Source organism: Thamnophis sirtalis, unplaced genomic scaffold, assembly GCF_051295495.1.
Source record: "Thamnophis sirtalis isolate CommonGarterSnake01/CBP01778 unplaced genomic scaffold, rThaSir2_p1.2 scaffold_11, whole genome shotgun sequence".
In the NCBI taxonomy this organism is placed as follows: domain Eukaryota; kingdom Metazoa; phylum Chordata; class Lepidosauria; order Squamata; family Natricidae; genus Thamnophis; species Thamnophis sirtalis.
The window spans coordinates 62,735,450-62,753,463 of NW_028261391.1; the positions used below are offsets into that span (position 1 = coordinate 62,735,450).

Here is an 18,014-nt window from a genome sequence, read left to right on the forward strand (position 1 = left end):
AAAATCCCAGCAACCATCTCTTATCTCTTTGAGGTGCCCATGCAAATCTGTGCTTATCTAACCTTGCGCGGCTGAGAGGCGGGACAGAACCAAGAAGGCGAATTGGGGGAAGCCAGGAGCGGGGCTGCTGCAGGCGTCAACGATGGCAGCTGCGGGAGCGTTGGCTTTGCTGAGATCCTGCAGGAAAGTAAGGGGGGGCTGCAAAACGTGCAAAGGGCGAGAGGCGAAGAACTGCGCGCCTTGGGTGGCTCCGTGGCAGAGCGCAAGTTTAACACGCCCCAAGGGTGCCTGGCACATCCAGATGTGCAAATAACCAGGTCAGTGTTTCTCAACCTTGGCCACTTGAAGATATCCGGACTTCAACTCCCAGAATCCCCCAGCCAGCGTTGGCTGGCTGGGGAATTCTGGGAGTTGAAGTCCGGATATCTTCAAGCGGCCAAGGTTGAGAAACACTGAACTAGGTGAATTGGCGAGGGATGCTACTGGTGCGAGGACACGGATCGAGACGAATCGTGGTCCTTTCGCCGTGGGAACGAGGAACTGTTTCATCTCAGAACCAGAATTGCTTTATGCCTGTGTTTCTCAACCTTGGCAAATTTTAAAATGTGTAGACTTCAACTCCCAGAATTCTTAATTATAACATTTATCAACTATGATGCTGGACTCAAGGACTCGCATATACAAACATTCAGCTTTGATCAGAGTTCTTAACAAGCAACAGAAATACTTACATAACCCAAGAACTAATGATTAATTTACCAGATGGAAACAAATACGAAATAATCATTACTATGGAAGTGCTAAACTTTTAACATTTGAACTATTTCACATTTAAAATATATCACTTGAAAGTGATTCAAAACAACTGTTTCATCTCAAAACCAGAATTGCTTTATGCCAGGTTTTTTCAACTTTGGCAATTTTAAAATGTGTAGACTTCAACTCCCAGAATTCTTAAACAACTTAAACAGTTGCCAGGGTTGAGAAATATTACTTTATACTCAAAACGTTTTGTCTGTATCTGTACCTGTATCTCTAGTCTTTATACTGTTGGGGTATTTTTGGATCTTTTTGTTTTTTTGAAGTTTCATTTTTAGATTAAAAGGTTTAAAAAAAGGCAGTAGATATAACCTCCCCCTTGTAACAAGTGGGTTTTAATTATTTTTTCTACTTCCAAGTAGTGTCAATAGTATGCTAAGACTTGTTGACTTGTTAACAATTACTCAAGTTTAATAACAAGCAACTGTTCAAAGGCAGCAAAAAAAAAAAAAGAAAACAGATAAACTCTATATTGTAATAAACACGAATCTAAGAAATTGTGTCCTTTTGCCGAACAAGGCCAGGATGTTAGAAAGGCAGTTTTGCAACCCCTGAGATTATTCTAAGCCAGATATTTTGGCTTGGACTGTTGTGTGAAGCAAACATTGTGGCTTGGAACACCGGATTTACTTGTGTGTTACAATGCATGAACCTTGACAAGGAATTAGAAACTCTTTTTTACAGGACCGAGTGGGGGAACAGATGAGGAACCAGACGGGGCATGTTTAGAGTTTGTTCCAGTGGTGGGTTTCAAAAATTGTTGGAACCTACTCAGTGGGTGTGGCCTCCTTTGTGGGAGTGGCTTGCCACCAATGTGAGCGGATGGGAGTGGCTTGCCGCCCATGTGACCGGATATGAAATTATGAATTAGTACTTAGGTCGGTCCAAGTAGCTATTCAGAAACTCTGGCATTGAAGCATGCAAGTCTTCAAGCTGTCATGTTACAAGATTCTTGCCAGTGGTGGGTTTCAAAAAAATTTGGAACCTCTTCTGTAGGTGTCGTCTGCTTTCCGGCTCCACTGGTGGAACCTCTTCTAACCAGTTCGGTAGATTTGACGAACTGGTTCTACTGAATAGGTGCAAACTGGTAGGAACCCACCTCTGGTTTGTTCCCTTACTCTGTGTTAACTCTAAGATATGGCCACAGTCCACAGCTTTATGCTCCAAGATTGCAAGGTTCAGGTGATATACAGTGTTAAAGCCTTGTCACCTTTTAAAATTAAGAATGTGTTGATGTGATATGTACCGTAATAAAGGGGTATAGATAGGGTTAGGGTTGTTCATTGAGAAACTACAAGAAAGATAACAAGGTGAAAGGAATATCAGAGCTTCTGTATTGTTATGCTAATTTTCATAGAGATCCAGTTGCTGAAATTTTTCCTCCTGCACAACATTAAAGATTCAGAAGTACTTTTGATTTGGCTGATACAGCCCTGAAATAAGAGTAAATTCTCGCCAATGTTCTTTTCATACTGAGGAAGGACTCTGTAATAGGCAAGCTTTAAAGCATATGCCACATTGGCACCGTCAGATGCATGCAATATATTCTATAATATGTGTGCCATTTTTCATTAATTGCAGAAGTGAGCCCTTACAGTGTTGCACTTAAGACAGAGCCTTATTTGCATGCAGCACTAATTCTGAGTAAAGAGGCTCAATATTTTGTTATAAATATCATTTTAAAAATAATGTTGTGTTTACACATAATATGCACATTAAATGAACCTTGTGTTCGTCCAGTTCACTAGGGAACTCTAATACATTTTCATAGACCTAAGTAAGATAGCCGAATTGAGAATGAAGTAAAAGGCACAAGAGAAAATATGCAGTCACTGTAAGATGAGATATTTAGCACCTTTTAAAATAAATATAATATTGCCCATTTATATATATATATATATATATATATATATATATATATATATATATATATATATATATATATATATATATATACATACATACATACATACATACACACACACACACACACACACACACACACACACACACACACATATATATATATATTTAATGTAGCACAGCCATGTAGAACAAATTAGAACTGTAGATTTTATATGAAATGTAATTATTTGTTGAATATAATCTTATCTCTAAGTATTTTCTTTTTTTCCCATAGCCAAGATGGAATATACCTCTCTGCATAAATCATTGGAACACTCGTTCTTTCAAATCAGAAGCTTTACCACATACAGTCCAAGAAGGATTAACTTGTGCTCCACTTCAGACATTTACAGAAGAAGAGTTAATGATTAAACAGTCAGGTGATGTGTCCAGTGTAATTAAACTTATTCAAATTCTTTCAGCAAAATCCTCTATAAATTTGGCAGGATCCTCACTAGTGATTCTAGAACTATTCAACTGTTACTGTGTTGATATAACAGTAACAAGATCAGATTTTGCAGAACCTCAGTGATGGAAGATTGATTCTGAAAGATTATATAAGTACCTAATAGAGAAATACTCCAAATCCAGAATTTTTTAGTAGTTTGTAAATGGGTTCATTTGTGAAATATTTTCTCATGTCTGGGCATTGTGCAAATAGTAGTCTGTGCAAACTGAAGGACATGGCACTGGGTTGTTTATATTAAAGGTATGTTAATAATGAGTGCAACACATTCAGTTCTTCTATCATTGTTCTTTACAAGCTAGGATTTTTGAGCTAGAGGCTACGTTATAAGCCAATATAGTGTTCCTTGTATCCCTCAACTTGGAGGTTTGTGCACTATATTGGCAGTCAGTTAGTCTGCTGTTTAAATATGTATATAAATATATTAAAGCTTAATTCCTTTATATCTTTGTTTCTTTTGTCTAGTAAAAAAATTTGCCCAAGAACAAGTTGCTCCATTAGTACAAAAAATGGATGCTGATGCAAAATTCGATGATTCTTTATTCCAAGGACTATTTGAACAAGGGGTTTGTACATGATTTTTATGCTTAAAGATGACTTAAGCTTCTATTTCAACTTTAACTAGGTTTTATACAGTATAAGCTCCATGCACGTATAATATATTGATTGATTGTTAGCTACAATAATATAGTTTGCTATAGAGTAGTATAATCTAAAAATGAATTATGATCATTGTCGAGTGAATATTGGGACAGAATGCTGGTTTCCATTCATTTTTTGCTGTAGATTTTACTCTTTATCTTCTACTTGAAGGAGAGACAATTTAGCAAATTGCTCCAGTAGAAATAGATTCGGAAAGATACATGTGTAGTAGTATGCAACAAGCATTTTGATTATTCTTGATTATTCTTTAGTAAGAATAATGAACAATCAACAAGAGTGGTTTATGTATCACTGATTTCAAGATCTACTGCCTAATATTACATTGACTTTCTAGATTTAAAGTAATTTCCCCTAATTGTGGAATTACTTGGCGCTCTACATGGGGCAGCCCTTGAAGAGTATTCGGAGACTTCAACTCGTCCAGAACGCAGCCGCGTGAGCGATTGTGGGTGCACCTCAGTACACCCACGTTACACCTATCCTCCGCGAGCTGCACTGGTTACCGATCAGTCTCCGGATACGCTTCAAGGTGCTAGTCGTAACTTATAAAGCCCTTCATGGTATTGGATCTGGGTACTTGAGAGACCGCCTGCTGCCAATTACCTCCCACAGACCCATTAGATCTCACAGGGTTGGCCTCCTCCGGGTGCCATCTACCAGCCAATGCCACCTGGCTATTACCCGGGGGAGGGCCTTCTCTGTGGCAGCTCCGGCCCTCTGGAATGAACTCCCCACAGGGATTCGGACCCTCACCTCTCTCCAGGCCTTCCGAAAAGCCGTCAAAACCTGGCTTTGTCGGCAGGCCTGGGGGTGATGAGTTCCCTCCCCTCTCGACATATTTGGTTGTGCGACTGTTGCCTACTTTTATTATTTGTATTTTGTCTTTTATGTTCCCCCTTTTTTTCCCCTTTGAATTGTTCGCCGCCCTGAGTCCTCCTGGAGAAGGGCGGCATACAAATAATAAAATACCAATACCAATACCAAATTCAATTGGATGTCAGTAGCTCTTGCTTTGACTTGAATTTTTATATTGGGGTGTAAATCTCAACTTGCACACTTTTCTTCTCCGTAACCATTTTTTTTTTCCTTTTTTTCTTAGTTAATGGGTATTGAGCTTGAAGCAAAATATGGAGGAACTGGATCGTCTTTTTTTTCTACCATTCTGGTAGTTGAGGAGTTAGCCAAAGTTGACCCATCTGTATCACTTGCGTGCGAACTCCAAAATACTTTCACTAATAAAATGTTTACAACATATGGCACGGAAGAACAGAAGAGAACCTACTTGCCCAGGCTGACAAAAGACATGGTAGGTAAAGCACATTGGTGACTAAATTAAAACATAGATTTACAAAGTTTCAGTAGTATCACTTACTATCATTAGTAGGTGGGTAATACAACTATTAATATGAAATTAAGATTCCATTAGCATTCGTGACCCGACAAATGCCCGCACAACAAAAGCGTGCCGACAAAAGCGTGGCGCGAAAACCGCGATGTCATCAACACGCCCACAATAGCGCGCTGACAGAAGCGTGATTTAAGTTAAGGTAAGGGTTAGGTTCAGGGCTAGGTTTAGGATTAGGTTCAGGGTTAGGCTTAGAGTTAGAGTTAGGTTTAGGGTTAGGTTCAGGGTTAGGTTCAGGGTTAGGTTTAGGGTTAGGTTCAGGGTTAGGTTTAGGGTCAGGTTCAGGGTTAGGTTCAGGGTTAGGTTTAGGATTAGGTTCAGGGTTAGGTTTAGGGTTAGGTTCAGGGTTAGGCTTAGAGTTAGGGTTAGGGTTAGGTTCAGGGTTAGGTTTAGGGTTAGGTTAAGGGTTAGGGTTAGGATTAGGATTAGGTTCAGGGTTAGGTTCAGGGTTAGGTTTAGGGTTAGGTTCAGGGTTAGGCTTAGAGTTAGGTTTAGGGTTAGGTTTAGGGTTAGGTTCAGGGTTAGGTTTAGGGTTAGGTTCAGGGTTAGGTTTAGGGTTAGGTTAAGGGTTAGGATTAGGTTCAGGGTTAGGGTTAGGTTTAGGGTTAGGTTCAGGGTTAGGTTCAGGGTTAGGTTTAGAGCGCACTTCTGTTGGCGCACTGTTCTCGGGGCGATTTAGAACTTGTGGTTTTCTCGCCATGGTTTCATCGGGCACGCTTTTGTCCAGCACGCATTTGTCGGTGAACCATTAGCATTCAGGTTATTTTGAAACAGGATGTTCAAGTTAACATTAACATACTCCTAATTTGAATTTTACAGGTAGTCCTTGACTTAGGGCCACAATTAGACCCAGAATTTCTGTTGCTAAGCAAGGCAGTTATTAAGTAAGTGGCACCCAGTTTCACGATCTTTTTTTGCCATAGTCATTAAGGGAATCACAGCAGTTTAAGTGACTCTAGCTTTCTTCATTCACTTTGCTTGTTGGAAGCCAGCTGGAAAAGTTGTAAATGTTGATCACATGACCCCCCCCCCCCCCCCCCAATACACTGCAATTATCATAAATACTTGCAGATTGACAATCGTCCGAATTTTGATCATGGGACTGTGGGGATGTTGCAATATTCCTAAGTGTGAGGATCGATTGTAAGTCACTTTTTTCAGTGATATTTTAACTTCAAATTGTTCTTCATGAATGGTTGTAAGCCGAGGACTACCTACTGTATGTAGAGTTCCTATTGATTTATTAGATATTAAATCTCTGTGTTTTAAAACATAATCTCTTACTCAGATCTTTTGATGTCTTAGATACTTGTAAATTTTGCAGTTCAGAATTATAGTGTATTTCACTGACTAGAAAGCCAAAGTCATTCTAGTGGTTTAAGGTAAAAGCTATCTAAAGTCTGAAATGTTACTTTTAAAGTTTAATTTTTATTAAATTATTAAATATTTCATGTTCTTTTATTTATCACATTTATATAGCTGAGTACCTCATGAACATGACTCTGAATAGAATACAATAAAAAATAGACTATAAAAAAACAAAACATTAATAAATTTTAAAAAATAATGTTTAAAAATATAATGAGGGAGCATCTTTACGCACATTTAAATTAATATCTTTGAAGTGATCAAATATGCAGTAAATATGTATGTGAAATAGAAAAGGCAGCCAGGCTAATTACATTTGAATAGCATATCTTTCAAAACTCTTCAAAGGTCTCTTGATTTATTACCTGTCTTTATCATAATATCAATGGCTAATTGTGCCAAGACAGTAGTAACCAAGCTCTTGCCTCTGTATTGTCAGGTGCTGCTTCATTTAATAATCAGGAAAGAAACCACTCAACTCCATTTGTTTGAATTTAAGTGTACTTTTACTAATTACAAATGAATAGTAGCAAAGCAAAGCTGAATCTGGTTAATTGGGCGCGAAAGCAAGGAATATCATGTATAGGTCAATCCCCTCTCCTTGGCACCCCAGTCCATAGTCCAATTATAATTCACCCAACTGTCAGGTGGGAGATATCTTCAAAAAACATCACCAGGATGGAATGCTGGACAGTTGGCGGAAAACTCCCTTCCTCCACATGCGCAAGGAGATGGTCAGGCCAGCGTCTAGAATCTTCCTCCAGCACATAATGATTCCCCTCCCAAATACCATGCCCCCCCTCCCCGTTTCAGTGGCAGCCGAAGCAGCAGCAAGGCAGAGGCTGACATGTATTTTATAAATTGTCTTGACTTCTTTGAAGGCCAATACCATAAAAGGAAAGTTTTCTCTGATTACTTTGCCAAACCTACATTTTCAGTGTCCCGTGGAATTAGCTGACCTCTGAATTCTATGTTAAATGGTAGATGGGCGCCATCTGCATTTCTGAACCAGGAGCTGGCAGTGATGCCTTCTCCATGAAGACCCGTGCTGAGAAACAAGGGGATTATTACATCATCAATGGATCCAAGATGTGGATTAGCTTTGCGGAACAAGCAGGGATGTTTTTGGTGATGGCAAATACAAACCCTTCAGCAGTAAGTAGTTAAAAAAATCGCAGCAATGTGATTGTGCATGTATGGTGATACTAAGGTTAAAAATATAGGATAATTCCAACCTTTCATCTAGTCTTTTCTAATTGCCATTTTCACACAAATCTTCAGTTTATAGGGTATCTTCTTCTGCTTGCAAACTTCAGCAGACAAATAGGGGCAGAAATTGTGATCTTTGTCTTTGTTCCAGAGCAGGGGTTTTCCCCCTTCATCTGAGGAGGCCTGTTAATTCAGTCCAGCAAAGCTTACTATGCTTGGAAATAAGGGGTTGGTACTTTGTGAAGATTGTATACACTGAAGATTGAAGTTTTGACTACTTTCTAGTGGCCTAAAGGATTATTCAAGAAGGGACTGTCTTTGGAGGCAGAGGTGATCCAATTGCAATGCAAACAAATCATGCTTTTCTTTGCTTCAGTGTTTTGAAGATACCTTGCTCTCAAAAAGTTTGCTTCAAATCAGAGGCTACTAATCTATTCATAAAAGAGCCGAGGTGGCGCAGTGGTTAAATGCAGCACTGCAGGCTACTTCAGCTGACTGCAGTTCTGCAGTTCGGCTGTTCAAATCTCACCGGCTCAGGGTTGACTCAGCCTTCCATCCTTCCGAGGTGGGTAAAATGAGGACCCGGATTGTTGTTGGGGGCAATATGCTGACTCTGTAAACCCCTTAGAGGGGGCTGAAAGCCCTATGAAGCGGTATATAAGTCTAACTGCTATTGCTATCTGTCAAGGAGTATGTTGCAGAAACATATGCTGTAAAGTAACACACATTTTTAATGCAGCTGAAGTTTCATAAAAGTGCTAAATCTCACAAGAGCTAGCAATAGCAATAGCACTTAGACATATATGCTGCTTTACAGTGCTGTACAGACTTCTCTAAGTGGTTTACAGAATCAGCCTATTGCCTCCAACAATTTGGGTCTTCATTTTACCTTCCATCCTCAGAAGGATGGAAGGCTGAGTCAACCTTGAGCCTGGTGAGATTTGAACTGCCAAATTGCAGGTAGCTGGCAGTCAACAGTAGTAGCTGGCAGTACTGCACTCTTAACCACTGCGCCACCGAGGCCCATAACTCGTTGAATCTCATTTAATAAAACAAAATTTTATGTAATTTCAGATTTATTGCCTGAAATCACCCATGAGCAATTTACTTTATTTTATTTTTTTAAAGATTTTTATTAACAAACATGTAAAATACACATACACACACAAATTTGACGTACACCACATTTATACAATACAATACGAACAGGAACTTCCTGTTCTTTATAATAGCAATCATCAATCGATACCGCTCACCTTATATTATTTCTCTTTCTATTGTATTTCATTTGGATTTCACCATTCTTAACCCTCTTATTTTACTCATAACTATTATTTTTTGAGTTTTGTTATATTCCTTCATTGATTTTTGTTCCTTTCCTCCATCCACCTATACCCATATCTGGTAGAATTCTGATTCTTCTTTTCCCTGGATATTTCTTTAGTTAGTTTGTCCATTTTGGCACAGTCCACAACCTCTCTTATTATTTCATCTTCGCTTGGAATTAATTTGTTTTTCCATTTCTGGGCAAAGGCAATCCTTGCCGCCGTAATTAGTATTAAATACTGGATTTCTTTTTTGTATTTCGCAGACATAATTCCTAATAAAAAAAACCTTCAGGTTTCCATTCTATTTTAACCCCTGTTATTGCCTCCAGCCAATTTTTGATCCTTTTCCAAAAATTTTTAGCCTCCTCACAGGTCCACCATAAATGGTAATATGTTCCGTGTATTGATTCGCATTTCCAACATTTTGGGGAGGTATTTGTTAAGATTTTAGCTAACCTTGTTGGTGCCAGGTGCCATCTGTAAAACATTTTGTATTGGTTTTCCTTGTATGCAACTGATAGTGTCATTTTTAAATTTATTCCCCAAATTTTTTCCCATTTGTCTAATTCAATATTATAGCCAAAGTTCTGTGCCCATTTTATCATTCGTTCTTTCACAATTTCCTCTTCCATTTTATACTTCAGGAGGAATTTATATAGTCTCCCTATCATCTTTCTAACTGAGCTTTGAATAATTTTATGAGCAATTTACATTGAAGTCGCTTAAAATTTTGGGAGCTTTTTATTTCATTTCAGGTGTGTATGTGTGTCTACACAGATGATCCAGAAGTGGTATTGGAAGGTTCACCCACAAAACCGCGCTCAACTAAACCGCGCCCGACTAAACCGCGTTGCTGACGTCATCAACAGGGCGACAACAGCGCGGAGACAGAAGCACGCTGTAAACCCTAAACCTAAAATTAACCCCTAAACCTAAACCTAACCCCCCCTAAACCTAATCCTAAACCTAACCCTAAACCTAACCCTTAACCTAAACCTAAACCTAACCCTAAACCTAATCCTAACCCTTAACCTAACCCTAAACCTAACCCTAAACCTAACCCTAACCCTTAACCTAACCCTAAACCTAACCCTAACCCTTAACCTAACCCTAACCCTAACCCTTACCTTAAGTTGAATCGGCTTGCTTTCAAAGCGCTATTTAAAGCGCCCTTCTTTCTCTGCGCTGGCTGTTGTCGCCCTGTTGATGATGTCAGCGACGCGGTTTAATCAGGTGCGGTTTACTCGAGCGCGGTTTTGACAGGTCACGGTATTGGAATAGTATGGAGATTGTATTGCCAAACCTGACACTATTAACTATATTAACCTGGGTGCTCTGGCATAGAGAATCCATGCAAGTCTTGATACAAAATGCAACGCTGTGGCAGGAACTACAGTTGGATCAACTCTGTAGGAAAAAAGTTATCCCCAGTTACGGATGCCTAACGAAGGACCCGCTTATTTTAATGGAACTTTGAGTATGAATTATTTTGCAAGGTTTGGAATATATTTATGTGGTATATACTCACCAACATGGTTAATGTATTGCTGTATTTGTCTTTGTTTCCCCTCAGGGCTATAAAGGAATTACATGTTTCATAGTAGACCGTAATTCAGATGGGCTACATGTAGGAAAGAAAGAAGATAAATTGGGAATCAGAGCAGCATCTACATGTCCTGTAACATTTGAAAATGTGAAGGTAGAGTAAAACAGGCTTTAAGTTACAGAAGCCCATGAATTTGGAAAGAGAATGATGTTTCTCAGGTTTGCATTTTGTATATGGTAGATGGGTAACAGACTGATGTATCACATATATTGTCAATTGGAAGGCAGATGGCCATAATTTGTAAGTGACCCAAACATAAAGCCAATTTCTGAATATCAAAAGCTGCACCATTTTTTATTTTCTGTTCTCTTTTTAATTTATTCATTTTTAAAATTTGTACATTGCCATTCAAAACTAAATTTTCCCTGAACTGTTTTTGAATGCAGTGTCATAATAATGGTTCACCGACAAAAGGGCGAACGACAAAACCGCACCCGACTAAACCGCGTTGCTGATGTCATCAACAGGGCGACAACAGCGCAGAGACAGAAGCGCCCTGTAAAAGTAACCCTAAACCTAAACTTAACCCCTAAATCTAACCCTAAACCTAATCCTAAACCTAACCCTTAACCTAACCCTAAACCTAAACCTAACCTTAACTTAAACCTAACCCTAAACCTAATCCTAACCCTAAACCTAACCCTAAAACTAACCCTAAACCTAACCCTAAAACTAACCCTAAAACTAACCCTAAAACTAACCCTAAACCTAACCCTAAACCTAACCCTAAACCTAACCCTAAACCTAACCCTTACCTTAAGTTAAATCGGCTTTCTTTCAACGTGCTATTGTAAAGCGCCCTTCTTTCTCCGCGCTGGCTGTTGTCGCCACATTGATGACGTCAGCGACGTGGTTTAGTCGGGCAAGGTTTTGTCGTTCGCCCTTTTGTCGGGTCACGATAATAATGACCTCTTGACTTTTGGAAACAACTAAAAGGGAGTCAGTACTGACTCTGTGTGTTTCTGTTTCTGTTTTTATAGGTTCCTGAAAGCAATATAATGGGGCAAGTTGGCCATGGCTATAAGTATGCTATTGGAATGCTGAATACAGGAAGAATTGGCATAGCTGCGCAGGTGAGTAAACTGGAAAATAGCTGCCCTCGATGGTCAAATCACAATAAAAGAGGAACTTTAGCCCTTGAGTTCCCCTTTGATTTTGAGAACAATTGCCTCTGCAATATTAAGCTGAAACAGAAGCTCGAAAACAACATGCGAAGAGAGCTTAGATGCATGAGAAAGTCAGTTAAGCAGGAATGAGAGCAGAAGAGTTGAGTCCAAAGAATACTTAGGGATAAAAGTATTGACCATGCCAAATAGTACAAAGAATAATTTTAGGCAGGCTCAAAAACCTTTTTTTCTCCTTTGAACTACAGGTTACTGTCACATACTGCAATCTACCTTTGGAGGTGCCATCTGTTTAAAAAAAAAATGGCACATTATGAAAAAAAGGAGCTATTTTTATTTTTAATTTTATTGTATTGAAAGTTTAAGAAACAGGAAAAAATAGTACAAACTAAAACAGAAGAAAAATAGAATTAAAACAGAAGAAGGGGGAAATTGGGGGGGGTAGAGAAAGCTAACGTGCAACAAGAAAAGAAATAGAAAATTGGAAAAGGAAAAATTGATATACAGATGTGACTTCTGATCTTTACAGCTGTCATAAGCACAACTGTAGATTTCTCTAAAGTTATAACATGACTGTCTTGTTTGCATATACTATGTAATCATCAAAGAAGGAAGGGAACTATTTTTCAATCAACTGAAGTCCTAGCTTCTTTTGGGGGCATGGAATTAGCTACATAATTTGTTGAATCACAGCTAATGTTAACATTAAATATTATAATTACTTTCTGCTCGGAGGATAAATGATTAGATGTGACAGAGCCCTCAAAATTACATTGAATAGAATAGTTTCTCTGCTAAGACCATCCTAGAATCTCTTGTATATATCTATAATCGGTTGCTCAAAACCATTTTGTAACTTTTTCCTGAAGAAAGACAGCTAATCATTCTTACACATCCGTGTCTCTTTGTGAAATCCCATATTTGGCAGATAGATTTCTTTGGTTTTGCAGAAGGACCTCCCTTCAAAAATACTGATCCAAATCTTTGGAGTAAAGCAAAAAATTCTGTAATCTGTTCTTTGCTGCAGTATTTTCCTAGTTAGAATAAGACAATGATAATATGGATTTTTGCACCACAGTAACTTCTTTTTTTAACTGCATTTTATAAGGCATTTTATGGCTTCCAGATGTTTCTGGATTAAAGTTTCCGTGTTTCATGGCCCTGGATCATATTAACCAACTATGTTAGGACAGCATGCCAGTCCTATTTTAGAATGAACAAATCTAGGATTAAATTACCTGCCCTTCAAGAACTGCTATTTAGTGATAAACCTATTGCAATAGTTGCTATGAAATTAAGTCGCTATGTGAATTAAGGTGCTTTGCAATAATTTCAATGCTTATTTACTGCACACAGATGCTGGGATTAGCACAGGGGTGTTTCGATCATACTATCCCATACACAAAGGAAAGAACCCAGTTTGGAAAAAGCATTTTTGATTTTCAGGTATTGATTGATGTGTTCTGTGAAATAGATAATAAACTTTAAAATATAAATAATTATGGCTGGTTGAGATAAACATTATGAGCCGTGAGCCATACCGTACTGTTACAATTCTATTGCAGCTAATACTGAGTAATTACTACAAAATAATATATTGATAGTCCATGTATAATAACCACAACATATTCAATTGAACAACATATCTAAAATATCATTACTGTTCCAGGTAAAAATAGTTTGCCTCTTATTATTTCATATGTCATGACAAAATTGTTACAGAATCCATCTGCATTGTCAGGTAGCAGTTGTAATACATATTATATATAACATTGTATGTAACCAATTTTGATGAACCACTGTGACAACAATGGTTTCCCCTTCTTTGTCTAGTTTTTAATTCCATTTTGGCCATTCTAGTCACTGATCTTTACCTGCTCAATCATGACTAGGCACTTTCAAGCAGAATTAGATTTATAATTGAGTAAAGGATTGCTTAAGAATTGCAAAGATGCTACTATAAGATTGAGAACTCCATGTGTTGTTGATGGCTTTGAAAGCAGAGTTAATTTTTTTCCTGAGGGCAATGTTTCAATATAAGTTTTATTTCTAAGGGACTGCAACATCAGATTGCTCAAGTGGCCATTCAGATTGAAGCAGCAAGGTTGCTGACCTACAACGCAGCCCGATTTGCAGAAACTGGGAAGCCATTTATAAAACAAGCAAGCATGGCCAAATATTACGCAGCAGAAGTAAGATCTCTATTTTTTTCTGTTTAAATTTTAAGAACTGAAGGGGAATTATTGTTTCTTTCAGGTCTCAATTCTCTTTGTTTCAATCAGCTATGTAGAAGGGAGGGCAGAAGAAACGAAAAATGAAACATTAAATATATTTCATAGGATTATTTAAAAAAGAAAGAATAAATTATTTCCTACTTTAAAAGAGTGAAATTATATTATACATTTTGATTATGTGTACAGTTAGCAAATAAACATACAGTTGCAAGAAAAAGTATGTGAACCCCTTGGGATTACGTGGAGTTTTGCATGAATTGGTCATTAAATGTGCTCTCCATTGTGCAGGTCTGATCTGCAACTACAGGAAACGTTTGGTCGAGGTTATTGCTGCCAAAGGAGGATCAACCAGTTATTAGGTCCAATGGTTCACATACTTTTTCCTCCCTGCACTGTGAATGTTTACATGTTATGTTCAATTAAACCATGGCAACATCTAATGTTTGTGTCGTATTATTTCCAGCAGACGGTGTTTTTCTATTGTTGTGACTTCGATGAAGTTCAGAGCACATTTTATGACCAATTCATGCAAAACTCCACGTAATCCCAAGGGGTTCACATACTTTTTCTTGCAACTGTATGTTTATTTGCTAACTAGGGCTTATAGGATATGCTGCTCCAGCCCCAAAGGATTTGTGAGTGGAGTTTTGGTTTTTTGCAGATATTTTTGGTCTTGGACCAAATGGCCTGCAGTTTTTCTGGCACTTTTTTGGGGGGGAAGTGGTTTGCATTACTTCCTTCTTAGGGCTGAAAAAAAATGACTAGATCAAGGGCACCCTACTGGCTTTGTGTGAAAAGCAAGATTAGAACTCACAATTTTTAGCTTCATGCCTTAACTGCTACACCAAACTGGCTTTCATTGGCTAATAGACCCTCTTAATGTAAGAAATTAAATTCGAACAAATTATGTGTTGCCACCACAAATTTTACCTTATTGAAGACTGTAAATCCAATCCTGGTCAGATTCGATATCTCTGAAATAAAATTCAAATACAGGATGCCATGAGCTCAAAGGTTTAGTTTGATTTGGTTTAAGCCACCCCATTTAATTTTTTTGCCATGTGAATATCAAAGGGTTCCACCACAAATGCGCGCACAACAAAAGCGCGCCTGACTAAACCGCGGTGTCTAAAGCGCAGTGACAAAACCGCGCGACGAATGAGCGACTAATTAGCCCTAAAGCGCGCCGACAAAAGCACGCCGACAGAAGCGCGCTGTAACGTAACCCTCAACCTAACCCTAAACCTAACTGTAAATCTTACCTTAAATGAAATCGCGCTTCTGTCGGCGCGCTGTTGTCAGCGCGCTGTTTTCGGCGCGCTTTTGAAATTGCGGTTTTAGCGCCGCGGTGTTGGCGCGCTTATGACGTTCGCGCTTTTGATGGGTCACGTATCAAAGTTCTAGCAAATTATATTTCAGAAAAAACTGCTGTGGTCAAAAGAATTATAGTTTTCCACTTGAGATCCATAAGCTTTAGAGCTCTTTAATTGCGTGACCCGACAAAAGGGCGAATGACAAAACCGCGCCTGACTAAACCCTGTCGCTAAAACCGCGACGTCATCAACGCGCCGACAAGAGCGCGGAGATAAAAGGGCGATTTCAGTCGACAGAGGGGCGATTTAAGTTAAGGTAAGGGTTAGGGTTAGGTTTAGGGTTAGGTTTAGGGCTAGGTTTAGCGTTAGGTTTAGCGTTATGTTTAGGGTTAGGTTTAGGGTTAGGTTTAGCGTTACGTTTAGGGTTAGGGTTAGGGTTAGTTTTACAGCGCGCTTCTCTCGCCGTGCTGTTGTCGGCGCGATTCAGCGCTCATTCGTCAGAGCACTTTAGAACACGCGGTTTTGTCACCGCGGTTTTGTCGTTCGCCCTTTTGTTGGTGAACCCTTTAATTCTGCATCATTAGTTTAACATGGCTTTGTTTGATGAATGTTTTGTATCTTTTGTAATATATTTATTAGAGGGTTGGTTAACAGTAGAAACCAAACAGTTCATAAACCCCTCATTACAGGCTTATTGTATATCTTAAAGGTTGCAACTCTAACAACAAGTAAATGTATTGAATGGATGGGTGGAGTTGGCTTCACAAAAGATTATCCAATTGAAAAATATTACAGGGACTGCAAGATTGGTAAGTTATATATGATGTATTTCTGTGTTCCATTGCATTGAATTGAGAGTTTAATTATTGCAAAGCTGTTAAAAAGCATCAATTTAAAGAGTTTTCTGATAGATATTCAGAGGCAAATTCTTCATTTGTCTGACAAGGAGATTTTCTTGTCTTTTTCCTTAGTAATTTTCTTTTAAAATGGTATAGTTGGCTAAGATGAGTTGAAAATATGGTAATGAAAGCGGCCTAATTTTCTTAGAGGAGGAGCAGTTAAAGTTCACAGTAACTTTCCTTTGTATCCATGTGTATGTGTATATATTTTATTATTCATTCGATTTATCCATTAGGTTTTTATCCTACCTTTATTACTTTATAAGTAACTCAAGGTAGTGAACATACCAAATACTCTTATTACATCCATTTTGGCCTTTTCGTTTGTTTATCCTTTCACTTCCCTGAATATTCGGTTCCACCACAAATGCGCGCACAACAAAAGCGCGCCTGACTAAAACGCGGTGTCTAAAGCGCGGTGACAAAACCGCGCGACGAATGAGCGACTAATTAGTCCTAAAGCGCGCCGACAAAAACGCGCCGACAGAAGCGTGCTGTAACGTAACCCTAAACCTAACCCTAAACCTAACCCTAAACCTAACCCTAAACCTAAATGTAAATCTTACCCTAAAGTAAATCGCGCTTCTGTCGGCGCGCTTTTGTCGGCGCGCTTTTGACATCGCGGTTTTAGCGCCGCGGTGTTGTCGGCACACTTATGACGTTCGCGCTTTTGTCGAGTCACAGAATATTCTCATCAATTCTGTGTATACCACTTTCCTTCAATTACATCCTCTCTTATGATAAAGTTAGAGTTTGTATTTGTGGTTATGCTTCGTGTCTGGACTATACAAAGGACCAACAACAGTTGATTGCCTCCCTTACGTTTACGTTGTGGGACAGCAAAGTAAAAAGTGCTTTAATCAGTTTTTGTGTGCCTCCTTGATTCATTTTTCCCCCTGATGGTTTGTTTCAGGTACCATATATGAAGGAACTTCAAATATCCAGTTAAACACTATTGCAAAGTGCATTGCTCAAGAGTATTGAAATTCCAGGAATTGAGTGACTGTTGCCAACCTGATTTCTTCTCAGAAAGCTAAATATGGTTTCACTTCTTTGTGGGTTACAGATTATATTTTGAGAACAAGGCACCAAATTACAGTAATTTTTAATCATTGTGCAACTTTCTGTACAAAGTGCATTGTAAATGGCTGGGCTACTAGGAATCAGTAATACACCATAAGAACTCTTACTTGTTTTCCCAATCACTGAAATAAGATTTTATGGACTTTCACTTGCTTTTAAACAAAGAAACAAATTTGCCTGCTTTTGTATAAGCCCAGTGGTTCTCAACCTTTTCTTCACCATGGACTGCCCCCCCCCCACTTAAATACATTTTGTGGCCATGGACCCCCCAAGACTTAACTCAAGGTTTAAATCATAACATTTCTTTAAGCCTTCTGGTCCCCCTGTAATGACATTGTGCCCCCCTCCCCGAGGGTTCGCGGACCCCAGGTTGAAATCCACTATATTAGCCTATCAAATATCTAGGAGGCCTTTATAATTCTGTTTATCAAAGGGATAAACCTGAGCATATTCAAGAATGTTCAAGTACTCTGCAGCACTTGGACGTTAGCACTAATAGTAACAATCAGTCCTTGAAATGATTATCTTATTATTTAGATAAAGTAAATACTCATTGATTGGGTAACTGGGGAGATAAAGCAGATTTTTATCC

General features: G+C 38.6%; 1 protein-coding gene across 1 annotated transcript; it reads left to right on the forward strand.

Annotated features, from left to right (window-relative positions):
• The first annotated feature begins 22 nt into the window (after positions 1 to 22).
• ACADSB (acyl-CoA dehydrogenase short/branched chain) lies at positions 23 to 17,528 on the forward strand. Its single transcript, XM_087725937.1, has 11 exons — positions 23 to 187; positions 2,960 to 3,104; positions 3,656 to 3,756; positions 4,953 to 5,159; positions 7,611 to 7,781; positions 10,737 to 10,862; positions 11,750 to 11,842; positions 13,250 to 13,339; positions 13,948 to 14,085; positions 16,150 to 16,249; positions 17,253 to 17,528. Exons 1-11 carry the CDS (start codon positions 143 to 145, stop codon positions 17,321 to 17,323), a joined length of 1,287 nt encoding a protein of 428 aa, XP_087582063.1. The 5' UTR covers positions 23 to 142; the 3' UTR covers positions 17,324 to 17,528.
• The last annotated feature ends 486 nt before the right edge of the window (positions 17,529 to 18,014 follow it).

What these genes read in the sequence shown, in the direction of transcription:
- ACADSB (XM_087725937.1), top strand. Translation starts at nt 143, where the DNA reads ATGGCAGCTGCGGGAGCGTTGGCTTTGCTGAGATCCTGCAGGAAA. An exon ending in TGCTGAGATCCTGCAGGAAA is followed by an intron (nt 188 to 2,959) that starts GTAAGGGGGGGC and finishes TTTTTCCCATAG; the next exon opens with CCAAGATGGAATATACCTCT. An exon ending in GAATTGGCATAGCTGCGCAG is followed by an intron (nt 11,843 to 13,249) that starts GTGAGTAAACTG and finishes TACTGCACACAG; the next exon opens with ATGCTGGGATTAGCACAGGG.